At 55.0% G+C, this 17,361-nt stretch overlaps 3 protein-coding genes across 13 annotated transcripts in view; 1 reads left to right on the top strand and 2 right to left on the bottom strand.

Moving 5' to 3' along the window:
• Window positions 1-1,403: 1,403 nt before the first annotated feature.
• Window positions 1,404-4,533, bottom strand: tpgs1 (tubulin polyglutamylase complex subunit 1). The gene is made up of 2 exons (XM_006640062.3): window positions 4,226-4,533; window positions 1,404-2,594 (listed from the first exon to the last, which is right to left on the bottom strand). Exons 1-2 carry the CDS (start codon window positions 4,531-4,533, stop codon window positions 2,069-2,071), a joined length of 834 nt encoding a protein of 277 aa, XP_006640125.3. The 3' UTR covers window positions 1,404-2,068.
• A 211-nt stretch (window positions 4,534-4,744) lies between these two features.
• Window positions 4,745-7,948, top strand: LOC102690503 (zinc finger protein 501-like). 5 transcript variants are annotated; one of them, XM_015365276.2, is made up of 4 exons: window positions 4,878-4,969; window positions 5,390-5,530; window positions 5,615-5,883; window positions 6,471-7,948. In XM_015365276.2, exons 2-4 carry the CDS (start codon window positions 5,398-5,400, stop codon window positions 7,077-7,079), a joined length of 1,011 nt encoding a protein of 336 aa, XP_015220762.1. In that variant the 5' UTR covers window positions 4,878-4,969; window positions 5,390-5,397; the 3' UTR covers window positions 7,080-7,948. The 5 variants fall into 5 exon arrangements, with proteins under 5 accessions (XP_015220761.1, XP_015220760.1, XP_015220759.1 ...); XM_015365275.2 differs by lacking the exon at window positions 4,878-4,969 and adding an exon at window positions 4,745-4,827 and having other exon boundaries at window positions 5,390-5,883; XM_015365274.2 differs by lacking the exon at window positions 4,878-4,969 and adding an exon at window positions 4,750-4,839 and having other exon boundaries at window positions 5,390-5,883.
• Window positions 7,949-8,155: 207 nt separating this feature from the next.
• The window catches only part of shc2 (SHC (Src homology 2 domain containing) transforming protein 2), a 34,911-nt gene continuing 25,705 nt past the window's right edge, over window positions 8,156-17,361 (bottom strand). For all 7 annotated transcript variants that reach the window (XM_069185942.1, XM_069185940.1, XM_069185939.1 and 4 more), the window contains 6 exons: window positions 16,614-16,740; window positions 14,634-14,817; window positions 14,056-14,149; window positions 12,158-12,322; window positions 10,775-11,088; window positions 8,156-10,479 (listed from right to left, as the gene is read on the bottom strand). In XM_069185942.1, the coding sequence (XP_069042043.1) occupies window positions 10,351-10,479; window positions 10,775-11,088; window positions 12,158-12,322; window positions 14,056-14,149; window positions 14,634-14,817; window positions 16,614-16,740 (1,013 nt within the window). In that variant the 3' untranslated portion in view covers window positions 8,156-10,350. The remainder of the gene's footprint in view (window positions 10,480-10,774; window positions 11,089-12,157; window positions 12,323-14,055; window positions 14,150-14,633; window positions 14,818-16,613; window positions 16,741-17,361) is intronic.

Raw genomic sequence — 17,361 nt, 5'->3', positions numbered from 1 at the left:
CTGGTTGGCGAGAGTGACGTATCCCGGTAAGGTGGGGGGGGGATTTGAAAGGAGTCGCTCGTGCCAATAACGGTCAATGGGCGGGCGGTACCATTTCCCGGCGGCGGGGGCGCCTCCCCTCCACGCCGAGCGGCGGACAAAAGCCAATATTGTGCCGGAGCCGCGCGCCGCGCCGCGCTCGCACGCACACCCCCCGTCAGCCCCCGCTTGCTTTCACTTTCTCTCTCGCCGCCTGGCTCCTGGTGGCCCGTTCACACGGGAGCCTCCCAGGTCGTGCTTAGTTATTGGCCGCCGGGGCTCTGTCCTGCACGGTGCTCCGTGACCGCTCACACACCAGCACGACATCGCCGCGGGGATGTGAGCGTGCCCAAGTCACGCGCGTCACACGTGGAAACTCATACTGATTGTTCTGTGGATTAATCACGAGTTCGTGCCGACAGAGTCGTCTCGACAAGGCAGGGCGGACAGAGGACTGTCCATGCAGCTTCAGCACAGGACTGCCGGCCAGGGGAATGAAAACAGGGGCAGTGCGGTATGAGACAGGACGGGACAGAAGGCTCCTCCCGGGCCCCCCGCCCCACGCGTGTCCCGCAGAGCGCACAGATGGCCAGGACACGGTCTGATCATCCCCGCGGGTCCGGAGTGCGTGCGTGCATGCGTGCACACACACATCTCCGCGAGGACCCCCCCGCCGTGCCAGTGCGTGCGTGAGCAGCGGGGCGCGGGTGGTCGGTTGGACCTGCGGGTTTATCGCGGGCCTGTGCGCGCGCTTGGCTCGGGAGTGGGGGGGGGGGGGGCAGCCGAGATTCCGCGCGCCTCCCTCCGCTGCCACCTGGCGGACAGAGGCGGGACTGCGCGCCTCCTCTGGACACGAGCTCAGCCGGGCAGCGCCTCGTCTCCGAGACCTGCTTTGGGTCATAGCGCCCGTCATTGTAAACCTTTCCACCCAGGTTAATGTGTTTAAAAAGGCAAACACAAATACCCCACCTGCAGCTCGGAGCACTTTCAAACTCAATGCCCAAAGGTCCCTGCTGTGCTCAGCTCACTTAAACCCTCAGGATTACATAGCAACTCTACTCATATTGAGTTTTATTCCGTTTCTATTGCATCCATTATTATGTAACCTTATTTTCATAACCTCAATTTTGTGATTTCTGTGATTTTTGTGAGCTCGCAGAAAAGACATCTCATTGCCAGCAACTACTGCTGCACGCTGTACTGCTGTGCATTTGATAAATAAACTTTGATTTGATTTAAAACCTGATACTGCAGCAGGGAAGAGCGTGGAGCTGTGGTGTTTCTGGACCGCTGTAGATAACGTGAGACAGCCCCCAGTTTGCGCTCGCCCGCCCCAGCGCCTACAACCAACCCGCCACCTTCGAGAGGACACAAACAGGCAAAGCAACTGCAATGTCTCTTTATTAGTCTTAAACGGGAGACGAGAACAGGAGGAGGTGTCCGACGCGGGCGGATGGTTTCTCCTGTCCGAGCGAACGCCTGCCCCAGCTCTGCAGACACGGCGAGGCCACTGACCGCGGCCCCGGGTGTCAGTCGGCTGTGCTGGTTTGTGCGTGCTCCCTTTCCGGCCTGGTGTTGTGTCGCTTCCAGTACACCCTCTCACCCAGCCCTCCCTTTACAGAGTGCCAATTTTCACCCCCCCCCCCCCCCCCAAAAAAAAGCAAAACACATTTCCATTTTTGATTTTCACTACAAGGCCGGACTGCTGCAGCAGCACAGACCTGCAGGCCCGGAGTGCGACACCCCTCAGCACAGTCTCAGCCGTTTCACACACGTTCGGCAGCGTGCAGGTTACTGGGCAAGGAAACAAAGAGTCGTTACTGGAAACAAGCAGCCATGCTCATGCACTGGAGATTCAGGGCTCCAGTAGACTGAATAGCAGTAATACTGGGTGATCTTCTAGACCTCAGGAATGACAGTTTTACAATAAATGGGAATTCTGTTGCCCAGTTTACAGATCTGGACCTTGCGCACAGTGTTTAAGGAGCGATTCCGTTCGGAAGGAGCCGGAAGGATCTGTGTCCCAGGGCTTCTCGTTTCAATGTGCAGCTCAGGACACGGCTCTGACTCGGCTGATGAAGAGGGCGGCTGCTTCTTCCTCGAATTCCTGGGGCTCCATGAGCGGCTCCGGGTGAGCCTCTCCGGGGGCGCGGGCGAGGGCCATGGCGCGGGCCAGCCTGCAGGGGGCGATCTTGGCGCCGGCCTGCAGGTAGCGGGCGGCGTCGGGGGCGTCGGCGGTGTCCAGCGCGTCGCGGAGGGCCTCCAGCGCGGCCCGGCAGGGGCCCCGCCCGGCGCGCGCCACGGCGGCGTGCAGCGCGCGGGCGGCGCGCAGGTGGTCGGCGAACACGGCGCAGGTCAGCACGCCCTGCCGGAAGAGGTCGAAGGGCACGGCCTCGTGGGCCTGGCAGCCCAGCCGGCGCAGGAGGGGCGCGGCCGCCGCCTCCGACACCCCGCCGCCCCGGCACAGGCAGCGCAGCAGCTCCGAGTAGGCCTGGCCCCGCAGCCCGCCCCGCCGGCGCCCGCCGCCCTGCGCCAGGAGCTCGTAGGCCAGGCGCACGTTGTTGCTGAAGGCGCACCTGCGGACGAGGGGGGGAGACGGGTCAGTTCAGCGGCCGTCCCGGCCCCCACAAGAGGCCCAGCAGTTCTCCCTGACCGGTTCACCACAGCGCCTCACAATCAGTGCACGTCTGCACTGTGCACCGTTTGCACGGTCTACAATGGTTCTTTTCACTCCTACATATTTATTGTCCTGGTCTATTGTTGTATTATACTGGGTATATTATAAATATATTAAATCTCGTATATTACTCTCGTATAGATCTACTCTCTACATGCAGTGGTGTACTGTCCCGAGAGATCAGTGTGAATAAGAATTCCAGTGTACATGAGCATATGGCGATAAACTCCTCTACTCCTGAAGAAGCCTCTCCTGTTCCTCTGCTCGCATACTGCTCCTCTACTACAGGTGGTCTACTCTACTACTACTCTACTACAGGTGGTCCTCAGTCTGTGAGGCGGAGCTGAAACCCCCCGCACTGATGGGCTCGTCACAGCCCTGCCCGCCCCCTGCAGCTGCCCGGCACCGCCGGCGCTGAGCCGCGCCCACCCAGCAGCTGGATGTAGCAAGATTCTGGGGTGCAGAGATCTGGAGGGGCCCCGGTGGTCTACGTCACGTGGATCGCCCACGCCGGACCACCGTCACATTCAGAGAAGCGGCGCGTTAATCCAGACCTGGATGACCCTCTTCCTGCTCCAGGTTACCATGGCGATCACTCCCCCTGAACCCTGCAAGCCGATTGGTACAGCGCCGCCCCCATCCCAACACCTCCCCAAGCCCTGCGCCCACCTGGAAACCACAAAGCCAATTCACAACAGTTTAACCTGGAGCCCTAAATTGCTAGGATTTAGTGAACTTTGTGAACACTAAGTTTATAATTACCTACTTCATAATAATTAATAATATTTTTTTACACTTTTCTGGACACTCCACTCAAAGGGCTTTACAGGTAATGGGGATCCCCTCCACCACCACCAGTGTGTACCCCCTCCTGGGTGATGCGCCAGTCCGCTCCCCACACACCAGCTCTCAGTGGGGAGGAGAGCAGAGTGATGAAGCCAGTTCAGAGATGGGGATTATTAGGAGGCCATGATTGATAAAGACCAATGGGAAATTTGGCCAGGTAACACCCCTACTCTTTTCAAGAGACACTCGAGAGATTTTTTAATGACCACAGAGAGTCAGGACCTCGGTTTTATGTCTCATCTGAAGGACGGTGCCTTTTTACAGTACAGTGTCCCCGTCACTATACTGGGGCATTAGGACCCACACAGACTGCAGGGTGAGCGCCCCCTACTGGTCCCACTCACACCTCTTCCAGCAGCAGCCTCAGCTTTCCCAGGAGTCTCCCCTCCAGGTACTGGCCAGGCTCACACCTGCTGGGCTCCAGTGGGGCGGCCAGCTGGGAGCTGCAGGGTGACAGGGCTGCCGACTTGAACTTAAGTCCCACTACGTATTTAAATCGGGAACATATAAGAAATTGCACCAAAGTGGGCATCTAAGTAAAATAACGTATTCCCCCTCAGACTGCAAGGATTGTACCAAAATAACGGAGGAGGAGCTCAGCACGCTGGGAGCCAGACGCGGCTGCCTCGTCAGGAAGGAGGATCAGCTGTGAAAACGCAAGCGAGCGGTGGCGGAGTGTGTCACCTCTGGGAGTGATGGGCAAGGCCGAGGTGCCACAGCGCTCTCGCCCGGAGCTGCTGCTCCGCTCCGCAGCCGCCGCTCGCTGCCCCGTTTTCGGATGCCTGCGCCAAATTCGTGAAGTGATCGGCCAGGAAAGCGATGGGGTCTTCCGCCCTGGCCTCCAGCAGCTTCAGCAGCGCCCCTCGGAGCGGCCCCTCCACTCCCACCTGCGACAGAAACTCTCTCTCCGTGTCCGGTTTGGGGGGTTTCGAGTCCTCCTCGACCACCACTGCAGCAGACCGCCGCTTCTCCGCCATGTTTGTTTTGGTCATCAACGGAAGTACTTTTTTTGATGTGATGATGCCATCTAAAGCGCCATTTTTACTTGGGGCAGAGCTCGACAGCTGTGTTACAGACACGTTACAATTGCGTTCCACACAGTCTTTTTAAATCCTAAGCGAGGGGCAGCGCCGCCACTTTATATAATATCAAACCAGTGAAGATCTTGTTACGGTATTAAAGCGCTGTACACAATTCGGCATGTCAGCGGTCGGTTGCCATGCAGAGCGAGTGGCTGTCGCTATGGACGCCGTTGGGTGACCCGGATCATGAATCTTGATGAAAAGGTCAACTCGAGGGTGATGAGTTGTTTTTTTTTGCTCCTCCCTAGCGTACCGAAATAAAAAGTAACGTCTGAGTTTTGTTCAGTTTTGTCCAGGTAAGCCTAATGCAACCTGTTGGCAAAACATCTCCGAGGAAGGCATGAGTGTAAGTCTCGAATCAGGCGCGGCGTGTGCGCACTCGAATGAGAAATTCATTTTAAAGGCACCAGGGCGACCTGCTGCTGCTGCTCCGTGCAGCGGAGAGACGGCGGTGTGTTTGAGTTGAGATCTGTCCTGCTATCCCGTCTGCCGTTCCTGAATGGATACCAGCTGTTGTTGTTGTAGCCTAGGCGTTGTGTTCTCTTTTAATAAATTGTCTGCACTTTTTGCGTGGGTCCCAACAGTAGAAATAATAAACTTAAACCACAAGAAAAAATAACTTTGTTATTGTCAAAACTGCCGTCTTTTCTCCATTCTCTTGCACGTTTCGTTTATGTATATTTTACTCCGCCTATAAGTCCCTTCCCTTCATGTGGTGCCCTAAAGCATGGTTTTCTGAATTTCTTAACTGCCGCGATTTTTGCAGACGGAGCAATGGCTGCGAAGGTGAAGAGGGAGGAGGAAGAGTTCCCAGTGTCGGGACGGGACGGTGACCTGCTTGTCCGCCGCTGTGACGTCACGGTCAAGACGGAATACGCGCCGCGGTTCGATGACGTCGCCACCCAGTGTGAGTACGCGCCTCGGGGTGACGTCACGGTGAAGCCCGACCCCGCCGATAACGGTGATGCCGCGGTGAAATCCGAACCCCCAGACCCATGGGCTCAGGAGGGGCGCAGCGACGTCCTGGCGCTGAAGCTGGAGGTGGGAGACGATGGCCCCGCCGTGTGGCCAGAGACTCCAGAACCGCCCGAGGTCACGGTGGAAATCGAGAGCAACTGGGACTCCGACTCCCCGACAGACTTCCCCAGCAGGAGGATCCAGAAGAAACCCAGCCGGCGAGCCGCTCGCAGGAGGCCGATCCCAAAGGTCTACCACTGCGACGTCTGTGACAAGGACATCAAGCACCTGCTTGGCTTCCAGGTGGGCGTTCCGGGGACCCTCGTGCAAGGGGAGCTGACACTCGTGCTGTTCGTGCTCGGCTGATCTGAGTATCCCGGACTGGGGCAGCTTTCTCCCAGCAAACTGGACCACGGATCAGAGCGCGAAACTGACCGAGGGTCGTAGGGGTGTCCTGCAGTGCTTCGAGCTCCGAACGCTTGTGTGAGGCGTTTTGAGAAAGTGGGAGTAAAGCAGGGCGGCTCAGTGATGCAGAGCCTCACGGCATCGGGGCCCTAGGTTCAAATCCAGCCAGACCTGGGGTGCTGTCTGTGAGGAGTTTGCATGTTATTGCATGTTGCATGTTTCCTGTGGATGCTCCAATTTCCTTCCGCTGTCCAAACAAATGCTGGTAGGTTCATTGAGTTCTAGGAAAAGTTGCCCTAGTGTGAGTGTGTGAGTTTGTGTCTGTCCTGTGAATGACTGGCGTCCCATCCAGGGCGTACCCTGCCTTCCGCCTGTTGCTTGCCCCCGCGACCCTGAACCGGAAGAAGGGGATCGTCGGGGATCTCCTCCTGGTCCCTCCTCCCTGCCTCGTGGTCTCACGCCCCCTGTCCTGCCTTTCCTCGCAGGAGCACCAGCGGATCCACACGGGCGAGCGCCCGTACGAGTGCCCGCAGTGCCACAAGCGCTTCACCCGCTGCGCCGACCTCATCAAGCACCGGCTGGTGCACTCCGACCGGCGGCCCTACCCCTGCCCCACCTGCGGCAAGTGCTTCAAGCTGCAGGGCGACGTCACCAAGCACCAGGCCGTGCACTCGGCGGCCGAGCCCTTCCGCTGCGCCGCCTGCGGCAAGGCGTTCAAGCGCGCCGCCTGCCTGGTGAAGCACGAGCGCGTGCACGCGCAGGACAGCCCCTTCCGCTGCCCCACCTGCGGCCGCGGCTTCAAGTGGGAGGCGTCGCTGACGGAGCACGTGCGCACGCACACGGGCGAGCGGCCCTTCCGCTGCGGCGAGGAGGGCTGCGGCAAGAGCTTCGCCCACCGCTCCACCTTCCTGCAGCACGGCCGCACCCACCGCAACCAGCGCCAGTTCCGCTGCCCGCGCTGCCCGCGCGGCTTCAACCACCGCTCCAACCTGGTGAAGCACGAGCGCACCCACCGGGAGCCCGGCGGCCGCTGGGGCGGGGAGACCAGCGACAGCGAGAGCCGCCGCGGCGGCCAGGAGGACCGGGCGGTCTGAGCCGGGACTTGTGCCGCAGTGCATCGTGGGTCGGTCTCGTTTCGCCTCTGTACATCAGGGCCGTACAGTGGCGGCGGACAGCAGGGTAGGTTTGTCTCCTGAAACCCAAGACCCTCAGAGCTGTGGGTCTGGTGCCCCGGCGCTGGCTCCCTCTCTCCTTCCTGCCGTGAGCGGTAGTGTGCCCGAGGGGGTGCTGGGGTGGCACAGGCCGCCCTGCCTGCGACTGCATGTATATGGCTGATCCCTTATCCAACCATGCAGGGGCGGTGCGGTAGCTCTGTGGCTCAGGATCTGCGCCTGTGGCTGGAAGGTTGCAGGTTCAAATCCCGCGGCTGGCAGAGGAATCCTACTCCGTTGGGCCCCTGAGCAAGGCCCTTCACCCCAGCTGCTCCAGGGGTGCCGTATAAATGGCTGACCCTGCACTCTGACCCCCAGCTTCTCTCCCCGTCTGTGTGTCTCATGTAGAGCAAGCTGGGGTATGCGAAAAGACAAATTCCTAATACGAGAAATTGTATAGGGCCAATAAAGTGATCTTATCTTCTCTAGATTGCATTTCCTTGACCCCTTGGGCTAGACTGGACACAGCCCTCCACTCGCTCTGGGCTGCAGGCTGCTACAGTGCAAACGATTTGACAATCAGCTTGATGTGGTTGTTGGGTGATGGTTTTTGTCTAACTGGACTCTTCCTAATCCTGCTATTGCAGGGCTTTATTTTGAGTTAATTGCTTCATTAGCTCCACTTTTATTTTTGCACACGTGCAGCATAGAGCTTTCATTCATAGAACTCTTCAGATTCGGATTTAAAATAATCTCTTTCTGTTGCAGTTGGAAAACAATAAAGAGTATTAGAAATCAAAGCTGAACCTAAAGCTGGTGTTGGTCTTTTAGTGTTGCAAATGGAGTGGAATGGAATCCCTGAACGGAAGGGCTGGATGCTGATATCTTATGAACCATGTTCTGTTTTTGTACAGTTAAGGCCACATTTCGGCCTCCAGAGTGTGTATCGAATTGCAGGGTGTGTATGAAGAACCGAGTGAAAGTGGAACATCAAGTCAGAGGACGTAGGCTGCACTATTACCAGATACACACACTTTTGCTTCTTACTGAAATTTTATTTAAAACTCAAGTTTCATTAAAAGAGAGAAAAAAAAAGCTTATTGACTAACATCCTGAGAAAAGCCTAGGCAGTCTTTCTTTTTTCAAAAAATGTACACCGCGTGTGGCCTGACTGAAGTCTCTGGGTCCGAGCGCGTGAGATAGTCGGTGCCCGAACATGTGGCTGTTATTGCAAGTCCCGCCCTCTGCTGGCTGAGCCTGTCCCCTCCTTCTAATGCACAGCTGCTGGGCTTCAGCAGGTTCATCTTTCATGTACTGCACATCCTTCTCCTCCTGCCTGAACACTTTTTCATGAACTGACCCTCTCTCGGATGCCCGGTTCTGCTTTGATAGACAGAGCCCTCCTCTCCAGAGTGTAGCGCCAGACTGAACCACGATGCATCAGGCTCCTGTCAGACAGTATTCAATTACAGAGCTTGGGGGGGTGTGAGGGGGGCGCTTGAGATTTGCAGAAACAGTGCGATTGTTTGATTTAGTACAGAAATGGGTGTCTGAGTTATCCAAAACGAGCTACATAATGTACGTACAAGGAAACAAGGGGATATTGCAGTCCTATGGCTTTGACCTTGCAGAGCTAACCCTTTAACTCTAGGTATCCTGGGAGAATGCAGGCAGGAGCTGAACACTTGGAAAAGTGGTTAGAAAAACATGCTCTCCTGGCACATGATCTGGGAGAGGGCCGTGTGCAGAAAAAAGCATCATCCTCACCTCAAGAGGGAGCTGGTACACCTGCACATAAGGTTCCTCAATTAGAACCATACATTGCCAGAAAAAACAAAAAGATGGCACTCATCTTACTGCTTGTTCACATTAAGTGCTATCGGGAGCCTAGGTTTTCCATCTAACCAGCACACTTACAGCTGTACCAAAATCTACACCACAGTGGAGGTCTCAGCCTCACCTTCCTGGGAGGCCTGGTGTCCCCTGATGTTTGTTCCAGCCTGCATGGTCAATTAATCGAATTATTTTCATAGACGTGTACAGGATGTTTCTGGCGGTCTGTTCCAGTTGACTGTGAAAGCTGCAGCTCTCACTGGTCTATTCGGGAGGCGTGTCGCGCTGGACGATGGGTGAGTGTCAGTGAAGTGCTGGCCACACGCTGCCGTTGGGTGACAGCAGGCGATCGGGCACGAGCCGGATCAAAGACCCGGGAGGAGAGGAGAGCGAGGTGCCGGGAGCCAGTGGGAGCCCCTGATTTCGAAGACCTGATACAGACGGCTGGCCAGGGGGGATCGGCGTCTTTCGCATTTCACATTCCTACGCGTCTCCCTTTTAAGGAGTGGGGGGGGACTCGGGGACACAGGCTGGCCCCCCAGCTTGGGCCTGTTGGGGACTGTCTTTGTCACGGAGGGGCGAAACTGCAGCGGCTCTCCGACTGAGAGGACGGCCTTTCTTCACTTACTTCACGAGACGGCTCTTAGCAGCACTGCTCTGTTCTCTCTTCGACCAGAGCAAAGGGAAGCATTTGATCTCGGTGAACTCTGCCCCTGCCCCTGGGACGGCTGTCCTTGTAGGCAGCTCTCTGGGCTCCTAGCAGTGCGGGGCAGCTGGGATGATGGCTGAGGACAGGGGGGCAGTTGCTTAAGAAGCACGCACACAAAATTCCGTTTTCCTTTAAAAATGAAGCGCGTGCCTAAATTGTGTTGCAGCAGCCATCTCCGGCAATGGGGTTATACAGTCTGGCTAGAGCTCAGCCTGGGTCGTGTGTCCCTCTCTTTCAAGGCTCTGCGACAGCCTCCCATGCTGAACGGCGGAGAGTCGGACTCCTGCAGGCCTGTGTCTCCTGCCCGGGCAAAAACGCAACAGGCATGACAGCGCTGCCACACAGAGACCAGCTGTCTCCTTCTCCTCCTGAGACTCGACACAGGCAGCTTTGACTGTTTCACGAATCCTTCACTGCTTAATTGATGCTGCTGCAGCCTGGGTCAATGATTGGTTCACAGTAGTAATTAAGACACTGGAGGACGAGAGTGGAACCCCCGTGACCCGGGACATTTGATGATTTACCTGCTATGTGCAGGGTGTTGCTCTTCCCAGGTGTGAAGCAGGATGGGGCCAGAGCTAAGGTCCGTCAAACTCAGACTGTTCACACGACTCCCGGGAAAGCTGTCACTCACTGTGCTGGGGGGGACGCAGAGTGTGGGGGGGGAGGGGGTCAGTGTTTCCTGCGCACAACCTGTCTGAGGTGCAGCTCGCTCTCCGCCGCCACGATGGGCAGCTCGTTCTGCAAGTGGTAGTTGATCAGGTGACTGATGCTCTCGAACAGCATGTCTTTGGTCCGGACCTTCCAGGGGGAGAAAGGGAAAGACAGTGTCAGTGTGCCCCCACTTCTCATAGGGTAGAAAAACATGCACCAGCAGGGGCGCCATATGCACGAGATTCCAGTCTACTGCACTCTCTGCCGAGAGTCTGGTGAAGTGTGTAAACCGAAGTTCACAATGAAAGGACACAGTTCTGTGCTAGACAGCAGAACGAGGACCGATCTCGGCAAGGACAGTGGCCCTCCTTACAGTCTGAGAGCCGAGGAGAGAACCCGGCAGCAGACGGAGGCGGGTGTCCGAGCGGGGCGGCGCACTCACCACGCCCTCCGGGTCGACGAGCAGCAGGTGCTTGGGCAGGCCGCTGTGCATGCCCGTCAGCACGTACTGGCCCGGGTTGGTCACGCTGTCCCGCACCAGGAAGTCGCCGTCCATGGCCAGCAGCTTCTCGGCGTCGCGCCGGCTCACGCGGCCGTGGTACCAGGGCTCGCCGCGCAGCTGCTCCTCCGTGGGCGCGATGGGGGCGCGGCGGCGCGGCGGGCTGGGCCACCGGTCCCCCAGGAGGGGGGGGCCGCCCCCCAGCGCTGACGCCCCTCCTCCGGTCTCGTGCAGCTTCAGGGCGTCTTCAAAGGGCCCTGCAGGGGAGGGGGAGTTTGCCACAGTTTGCACATCCCTGCACAGGTCCTGCATGCCTGGCATCTTAGTCTGCCTGTCTGTCCGTTTCTACCTTGCTCTGGGGCACTGAGCCGTTAGCGGCCCTGAAGTGACATACTGTCCAGGTGGGGGTAACGGACTGCTTCGATCCCTTTGTGGATGGCTGTGTGGGACGCCAGACATCACTGAAGGAAACTCACACAAGCGCAATGAACTGTTACATGTGACGGCAGCCCATCAGAGCTCCCCTACTGTTCATAAGAATGAGAAAAGGAAGTAGAAGAATTCCTTACACTTATAAAGCCAATTCTTAGACGGGGAAATTTGGCCGAGGTGCAGGGGTAACACCAGTACTCTTTTCGAGAAACGTCCCTGGAATTTTAATGACCACAGAGAGTCAGGACCTCGGGTTTACATCTCATATGAAGGATGGCACCTTTTTTTATAGTATAGAGTCCCCATCACTATACTGGGGCATTAGGACCCACACAGACTGCAGGGTGAGCGCCCCCTACTGGCCCCACTAACACCTCTTCCAGCAGCAGCCTCAGCTTTCCCAGGAGTCTCCCCTCCAGGTTGTGGCCAGGCTCACTCCTGCCAGCTGTCTGGTGGTTATGGGCCAGGCATAGCTCTAGTGAGACTGGATCATGTTCCCCACGACTGCCCCCCTGTCTGGACAGTAAAGTCTCTATTAACCAGCTCTCATGGGAAGCCACAGACCTGGCCTGCAGTGTTTTCACCAGCCTCACGTAGGCAGAGCTCTTCAAATCACTAACAGCTGAAAACAATCCCTGGAGTTTTTGAGGTTTAGGAAATAATAAGCCCAGTTAGGCAATTAAGAGTTCCGGTCGGAATGAGCAGCAGATGCTCCATGCTCCTGCGTCCATGGGGGACAGGATGTCAAGACTGGGCTCTTTGGAAAACCTTACATTGTAACTGACGTGCTGTACAAGGGTCTATGTTAAAAACCCTTAAGCTAAAATCAGGGAATAGACAGGCTGTGGGCAGCCTGCAGGTGTCAGAGACCCCGACGTGGTGTGGCTGACTCACTCATGTCGAAGAGGTCTTTCTTGGGGCTCTCCGGTGCTCCCCGGCTTCCCTCACTCCCCTCCTCCCAGCCCTCCAGGCTGTGGGTGTTCACGTACAGGTGCTCCTCGTAGTCATGACAGCCTGGGGGCTGCCCATCTGCACGCAGGTAACCGTCAGACGTCAGTCCTGTGGAAACGGCAAATGGCACCAGAACCTAGAGTCTCTGTGGTCAGCACACACATTACACACACAGCACGCACACGCAGCACACACATTACACACATTACACACACAGCACGCACACGCAGCACACACATTACACACACCATGCACACGCAGCACACACATTACACACACAGCACGCACACGCAGCACACACAGCACACACATTACACACACAGCACGCACACGCAGCACACACATTACACACACCATGCACACGCAGCACACACATTACACACACAGCACGCACACGCAGCACACACATTACACACACCATGCACACGCAGCACACACATTACACACACAGCACGCACACGCAGCACACACATTACACACACCACGCACACGCAGCACACACATTACACACATTACACACACAGCACGCACACACAGCACACACATTACACACATTACACACACAGCACGCACACACAGCACACACATTACACACACAGCACGCACACGCAGCACACACATTACACACACCACGCACACGCAGCACACACATTACACACATTACACACACAGCACACACATTACACACACGCAGCACGCACATTACACACATTACACACACAGCACGCACACGCAGCACACACATTACACACACAGCACGCACACGCAGCACACACAGCACACACACAGCACGCACACGCAGCACACACAGCACACACATTACACACACAGCACAGACACGCAGCACGCACATTACACACACAGCACAGACATGCAGCATGAACATTACACACACAGCACGCACACACAGCACAAACATTACACACACAGCACTCACGCAGCACACACATTACACACACAGCACAGACAAGCAGCATGCACATTATACATACGGCACGCACACACAGCATGCACACACTACACACACAAACAGCACGTACATGTTACACACACAAACAACACGCACACAGCACACACACACATTACACACCAACGTTACACACATGGCACGCACACACATTACACACACATAGCATGCACATTTACACACACAGCACGCACACACATTACACACCTTACACACACAGCACACACAGGTATACATTACACACACAACATGCACATATTACACACACAGTGCATGCACAGATATACACACACAGTGCATACAGTTACACGATCCATCAAGTTAAATCAGCTTCAACGCTCAATTACCAGCCTGTCTGTACTGATGACCTGCTATCCTGCAGCTTTCAGGGTCCTTATATTAATATTAATGGTTACGGTAAATCATAGTCTAAACAAATATTCCCAAATACTTACTGTTAGAGTGTATTATTCTTAGTGTGCTTGTGCTAATCAGTGTAATCTAAATGGCTTTTAGTGTTAAACAAGGACAGGGGGCGATCAGTGCAGCTCTGAAAGACTACAATAGAATGCACTTGTATTCTGGACAGGGTGCAGTGCAGTGAACAAGTCACTGGTCTCACAACTGGTGGGCTGTGGGTGTCAGTCCCTGCTGTTGTACCCTAAGGTTTGAGGTACATCACCCCAGTTGCTCCAATCAGGATAAGGTCTGGCCTGATGAGCCGTTTGTGGTATAGACATGAACCTTTTGCTGTTCTATTCTGGTGTGTTTGCATCCTGCTTGTGATCTGCTGCCCTCTAATGGCCACTGTGCGCACACAGGCTCTGAGGCTGTTTCTAGAACGGTTTGAAACAGATCAATGACGGTGGCGTACCTGAGCTGTTGCTGCTCTCAGTGTCCCAGTGAACCTCATAGCACAACTGCCCGGGGGTGTGGAGGGCTCCCTCTCTCCGTGCAGACAAACCCATCTGAAAAAACACGCAACTCAGCCCGCTTGGATGCACATTAGTAGCCTCTGGGCTGCAAAGATGAGCCGATGCAGGTGAGGATAGAGAATCTTGCCTCCAGCAGCAGTTGGCTCCATTTCAAGCATTCTAACAGCAAATTATCAGCACGCTAAATACACTAAAATACACTAAAGTTTGATATTTTTGGCCCTAGGTGTGAGTGTGTGCGTGTCTGTAGTTGCATCTGTGTGTGCACCGCGGACAGACTGGCGTCCCATCCAGGGTGTGTCCTGCCTTGCGCCCATTGCTTGCCAGGATAGGCTCTGGCTCCCCCGCGTCCCTGAATTGGAAGAATCAGAAAACGGATGGATGGATTTTTGTCGTGCCAATGTTCATTCTGTTGCTGGGTGGTGTTATCTGAGGAACTCGGACAAATCGAGGCTTTGGAGCTGCCTGGTGTTGGGGTGTCCTGGGGGAACCCGTGTAGACAGTGCTCAGGACTCACCTGTGCGCTCTTGCTGCTGCTGTGGGGCTGGCTGTGAATGTGGCCCAGCATGGCCCCTGGGGGCCTCAGCCTCGAGTCCACCACTCCCCCCATGGGGGGCTCCTTCCCAGGGATGCTGTTGTAGTAGTCGTGCTCGGAGGAGTCCTCGTCGTCTCCCCACGCAGACTCCTCTGTGCTGATGTTCCTTTTTGGGGGGAGGGCAGACAAGAGAGAAGGGTCTCTTAGGAAACTCTGGATCATCCTCAGGAAGGTGCCTGCTGGATGCTGCCCAAAGGCTTCCCAGGTCTCTCAGAAGCCTCAGCAAGCCCTGATAAGCCTTGAAATCTTGTCCATTTAAGGCCTGAACGCTGGCAATCTTGTGAGCACAGGAAAGCGTGATAGATAACAGAAAAATATTTAAGAACTGTTCTAGGTTAATTTGAGAAAAATACACAGAGCGTCTCCGTGTTTCACTCCCGTGTGCATGAAATTAAAACTTCTTTTAACTTCTGAGACGAACTCCTGAAACGGAAACAGGGAAAAACGCAAGCTTGCAGATTGCTAAAGCAGGTAAGCCCCACACTACTTGTGAAGAACTTGGTTTACCATTGGCAAAAGAGCTGACACGTATGTGTGGAGAAAAAGCTGCTAAACGGCTCGACCTGCTTCCCCCTCCGAAAGACACAGTCACTCATAGCATTATTGATATGGCGGATGATATCAAAAGGACGCTGATAGAGCGCGTTAAGATGAGCAGATGCTTTTCACTGCAATTAGATGAGTCTGTTGATGTTGCTGATTTGGGCAATTTGCTTGTTTACGTTAGATACGGGTTTGAGGGTACGTCCCATGAGGACTTTCTGTTCTGTAAGCCGCTACCTACAGGAACTACATATTTCAGCTTCTGAATGAATTTATCGAAGAGGATGGCATCGACTGGATAAAACGGGCGGAGCGGTGGCTCTGTGGCTCAGGAGCTGTGCCTGTGGCTGGAAGGTTGCCGGTTCAAATCCCGCGGCCGGCAGAGGAATCCTACTCCGTTGGGCCCCTGAGCAAGGCCCTTAACCCCAGCTGCTCCAGGGGTGCCGTACAATGGCTGACCCTGTGATCTGACCCCAGGCTTCTCCCCCTGTCTGTGTGTCTCATAGAGAGCAAGTTAGGGTATGCGAAAAGATAATTCCTAATGGAAGAAATTGTAAAGGGTTAATAAAGTGATGTTATTAATATTATTATTATTATTATTATTATTAATAAAATGCGTCGGAGTTTGTATAGAGGGTGCTAGAGCGATGACAAGCCGACACAGCGGTGTAGTTGCTTACTACATTAGAGAGTTAGAGAGTTAGAATTAGAGAGGATGCTCCAGATATGAAGTGGACGCACTGCAGAATCCACCGCAAGGCCTTGGCCATCAAGAAAATGCCTGAGGATATAAAATCTGTTAGACTCTGTTGTGAATTGTATCAAGGCTCGACTAATGAATTCATATCTGCTTTGCTCAACAGAACAGGCTCATCCCTCTCACTGAAATGGTGCTTTTTTATTGCTTATTTTTAATTGTTGTTGTTCCTGTTGTCATTCTGTAAAAAGCTTTGAGAAGCGACCTTTAAAGGTGCTATATCAAATAAAATGTATTATTTATTATATGTGTGTGTGAGTGTGTGTGCGCACGCGCGCTCATGTTGGTCATTGAGATTCTCTGGGGTTCCTATGAGAAGATGACTTGTAGGTGGTACTTGGATGCTTTGGTTTGATCAGGGGTGGTACTTGGTTCAAAAAGTTTGAGAACCACCGTATTAGACAGTAGAATGTCCCCCTGCTTTACTGTTGTACTGTGTATCCCCCCATTGCAGCCAGACTGTGTGAGATTTATAGAGTGGTGTTATCTGTGATATGACAAAATGAGCTGAGTCGACAGATGGGAAATGATCTGATCAGGGGCCCAGGCGCCCCCTGCAGGCCCTTGCGGGGCAGCGCGTCCGCGGCAGTCGGGGGGCTTACCGCTCGGCGGTGGTGATGGCCTTGGGCGGGCTGTGCAGGTACTGTTTGAACTGCAGCTCGAACGCCTGTCCGATGGTGCTGATGACGCTCTGGGCCAGGCCGTCGCAGCACTCCAGGATGTGGCAGGCTGGCGGGACACAGACGCGGGGCGGACACGTCAGCGCTCGGCCAAACTGTACGGACAGCCGCCCCACCCTATATACCCGCAGCTACTGTATCCCCAGGCCTGGAGCGAGAGATTCCTGCAAGTGAGATCCTCCCTGTTCTCCCTTCGAGTTGCCCTTCCACAGCTAATGGGGCTAAATGCGCTGAAGTCAATCCCGAGGCTAAGGGAGCAGCGTTCTGCAAGTGCTGTTATTGACGTGCGATAGTTGTGGAGAGCGGCAGGGTGGTGTGGTGATTCGCACTGCTGCTTCACAGCACCGAGGCCCTGGTGTCAATTCCATGTGGGTTCTCCCTGTGTTTGCACCGGTGCTCCGACTCCCTCCCACAGTCCAAAGACATACTGGGAGGTCAACTAGCTTCTGGGGAAAACATGGCCCTGGTGCGAGAGTGTGTGTTTGTGCCTGTGTGTACCCTCCCTTTCACCGGGATCGGCTCCAGGTCCTTCACCACCCTGTATTAGATAAAGCAGCCAGAAAATGGATGGATAGGTAGGACATTTAGCAACGAGGTCCGAATGAAATGGTGTGTGATCTTCACTGCAAAGCCCAGTAAATTAACAGAGGAAATGAATGAACAGGGGGGC

The sequence above is a fragment of the Lepisosteus oculatus genome, chromosome 29 (assembly GCF_040954835.1).
Source record: "Lepisosteus oculatus isolate fLepOcu1 chromosome 29, fLepOcu1.hap2, whole genome shotgun sequence".
Classification (NCBI taxonomy): Eukaryota; Metazoa; Chordata; class Actinopteri; order Semionotiformes; family Lepisosteidae; genus Lepisosteus; species Lepisosteus oculatus.
This window is presented reverse-complemented; position numbering and strand designations above follow the sequence as displayed.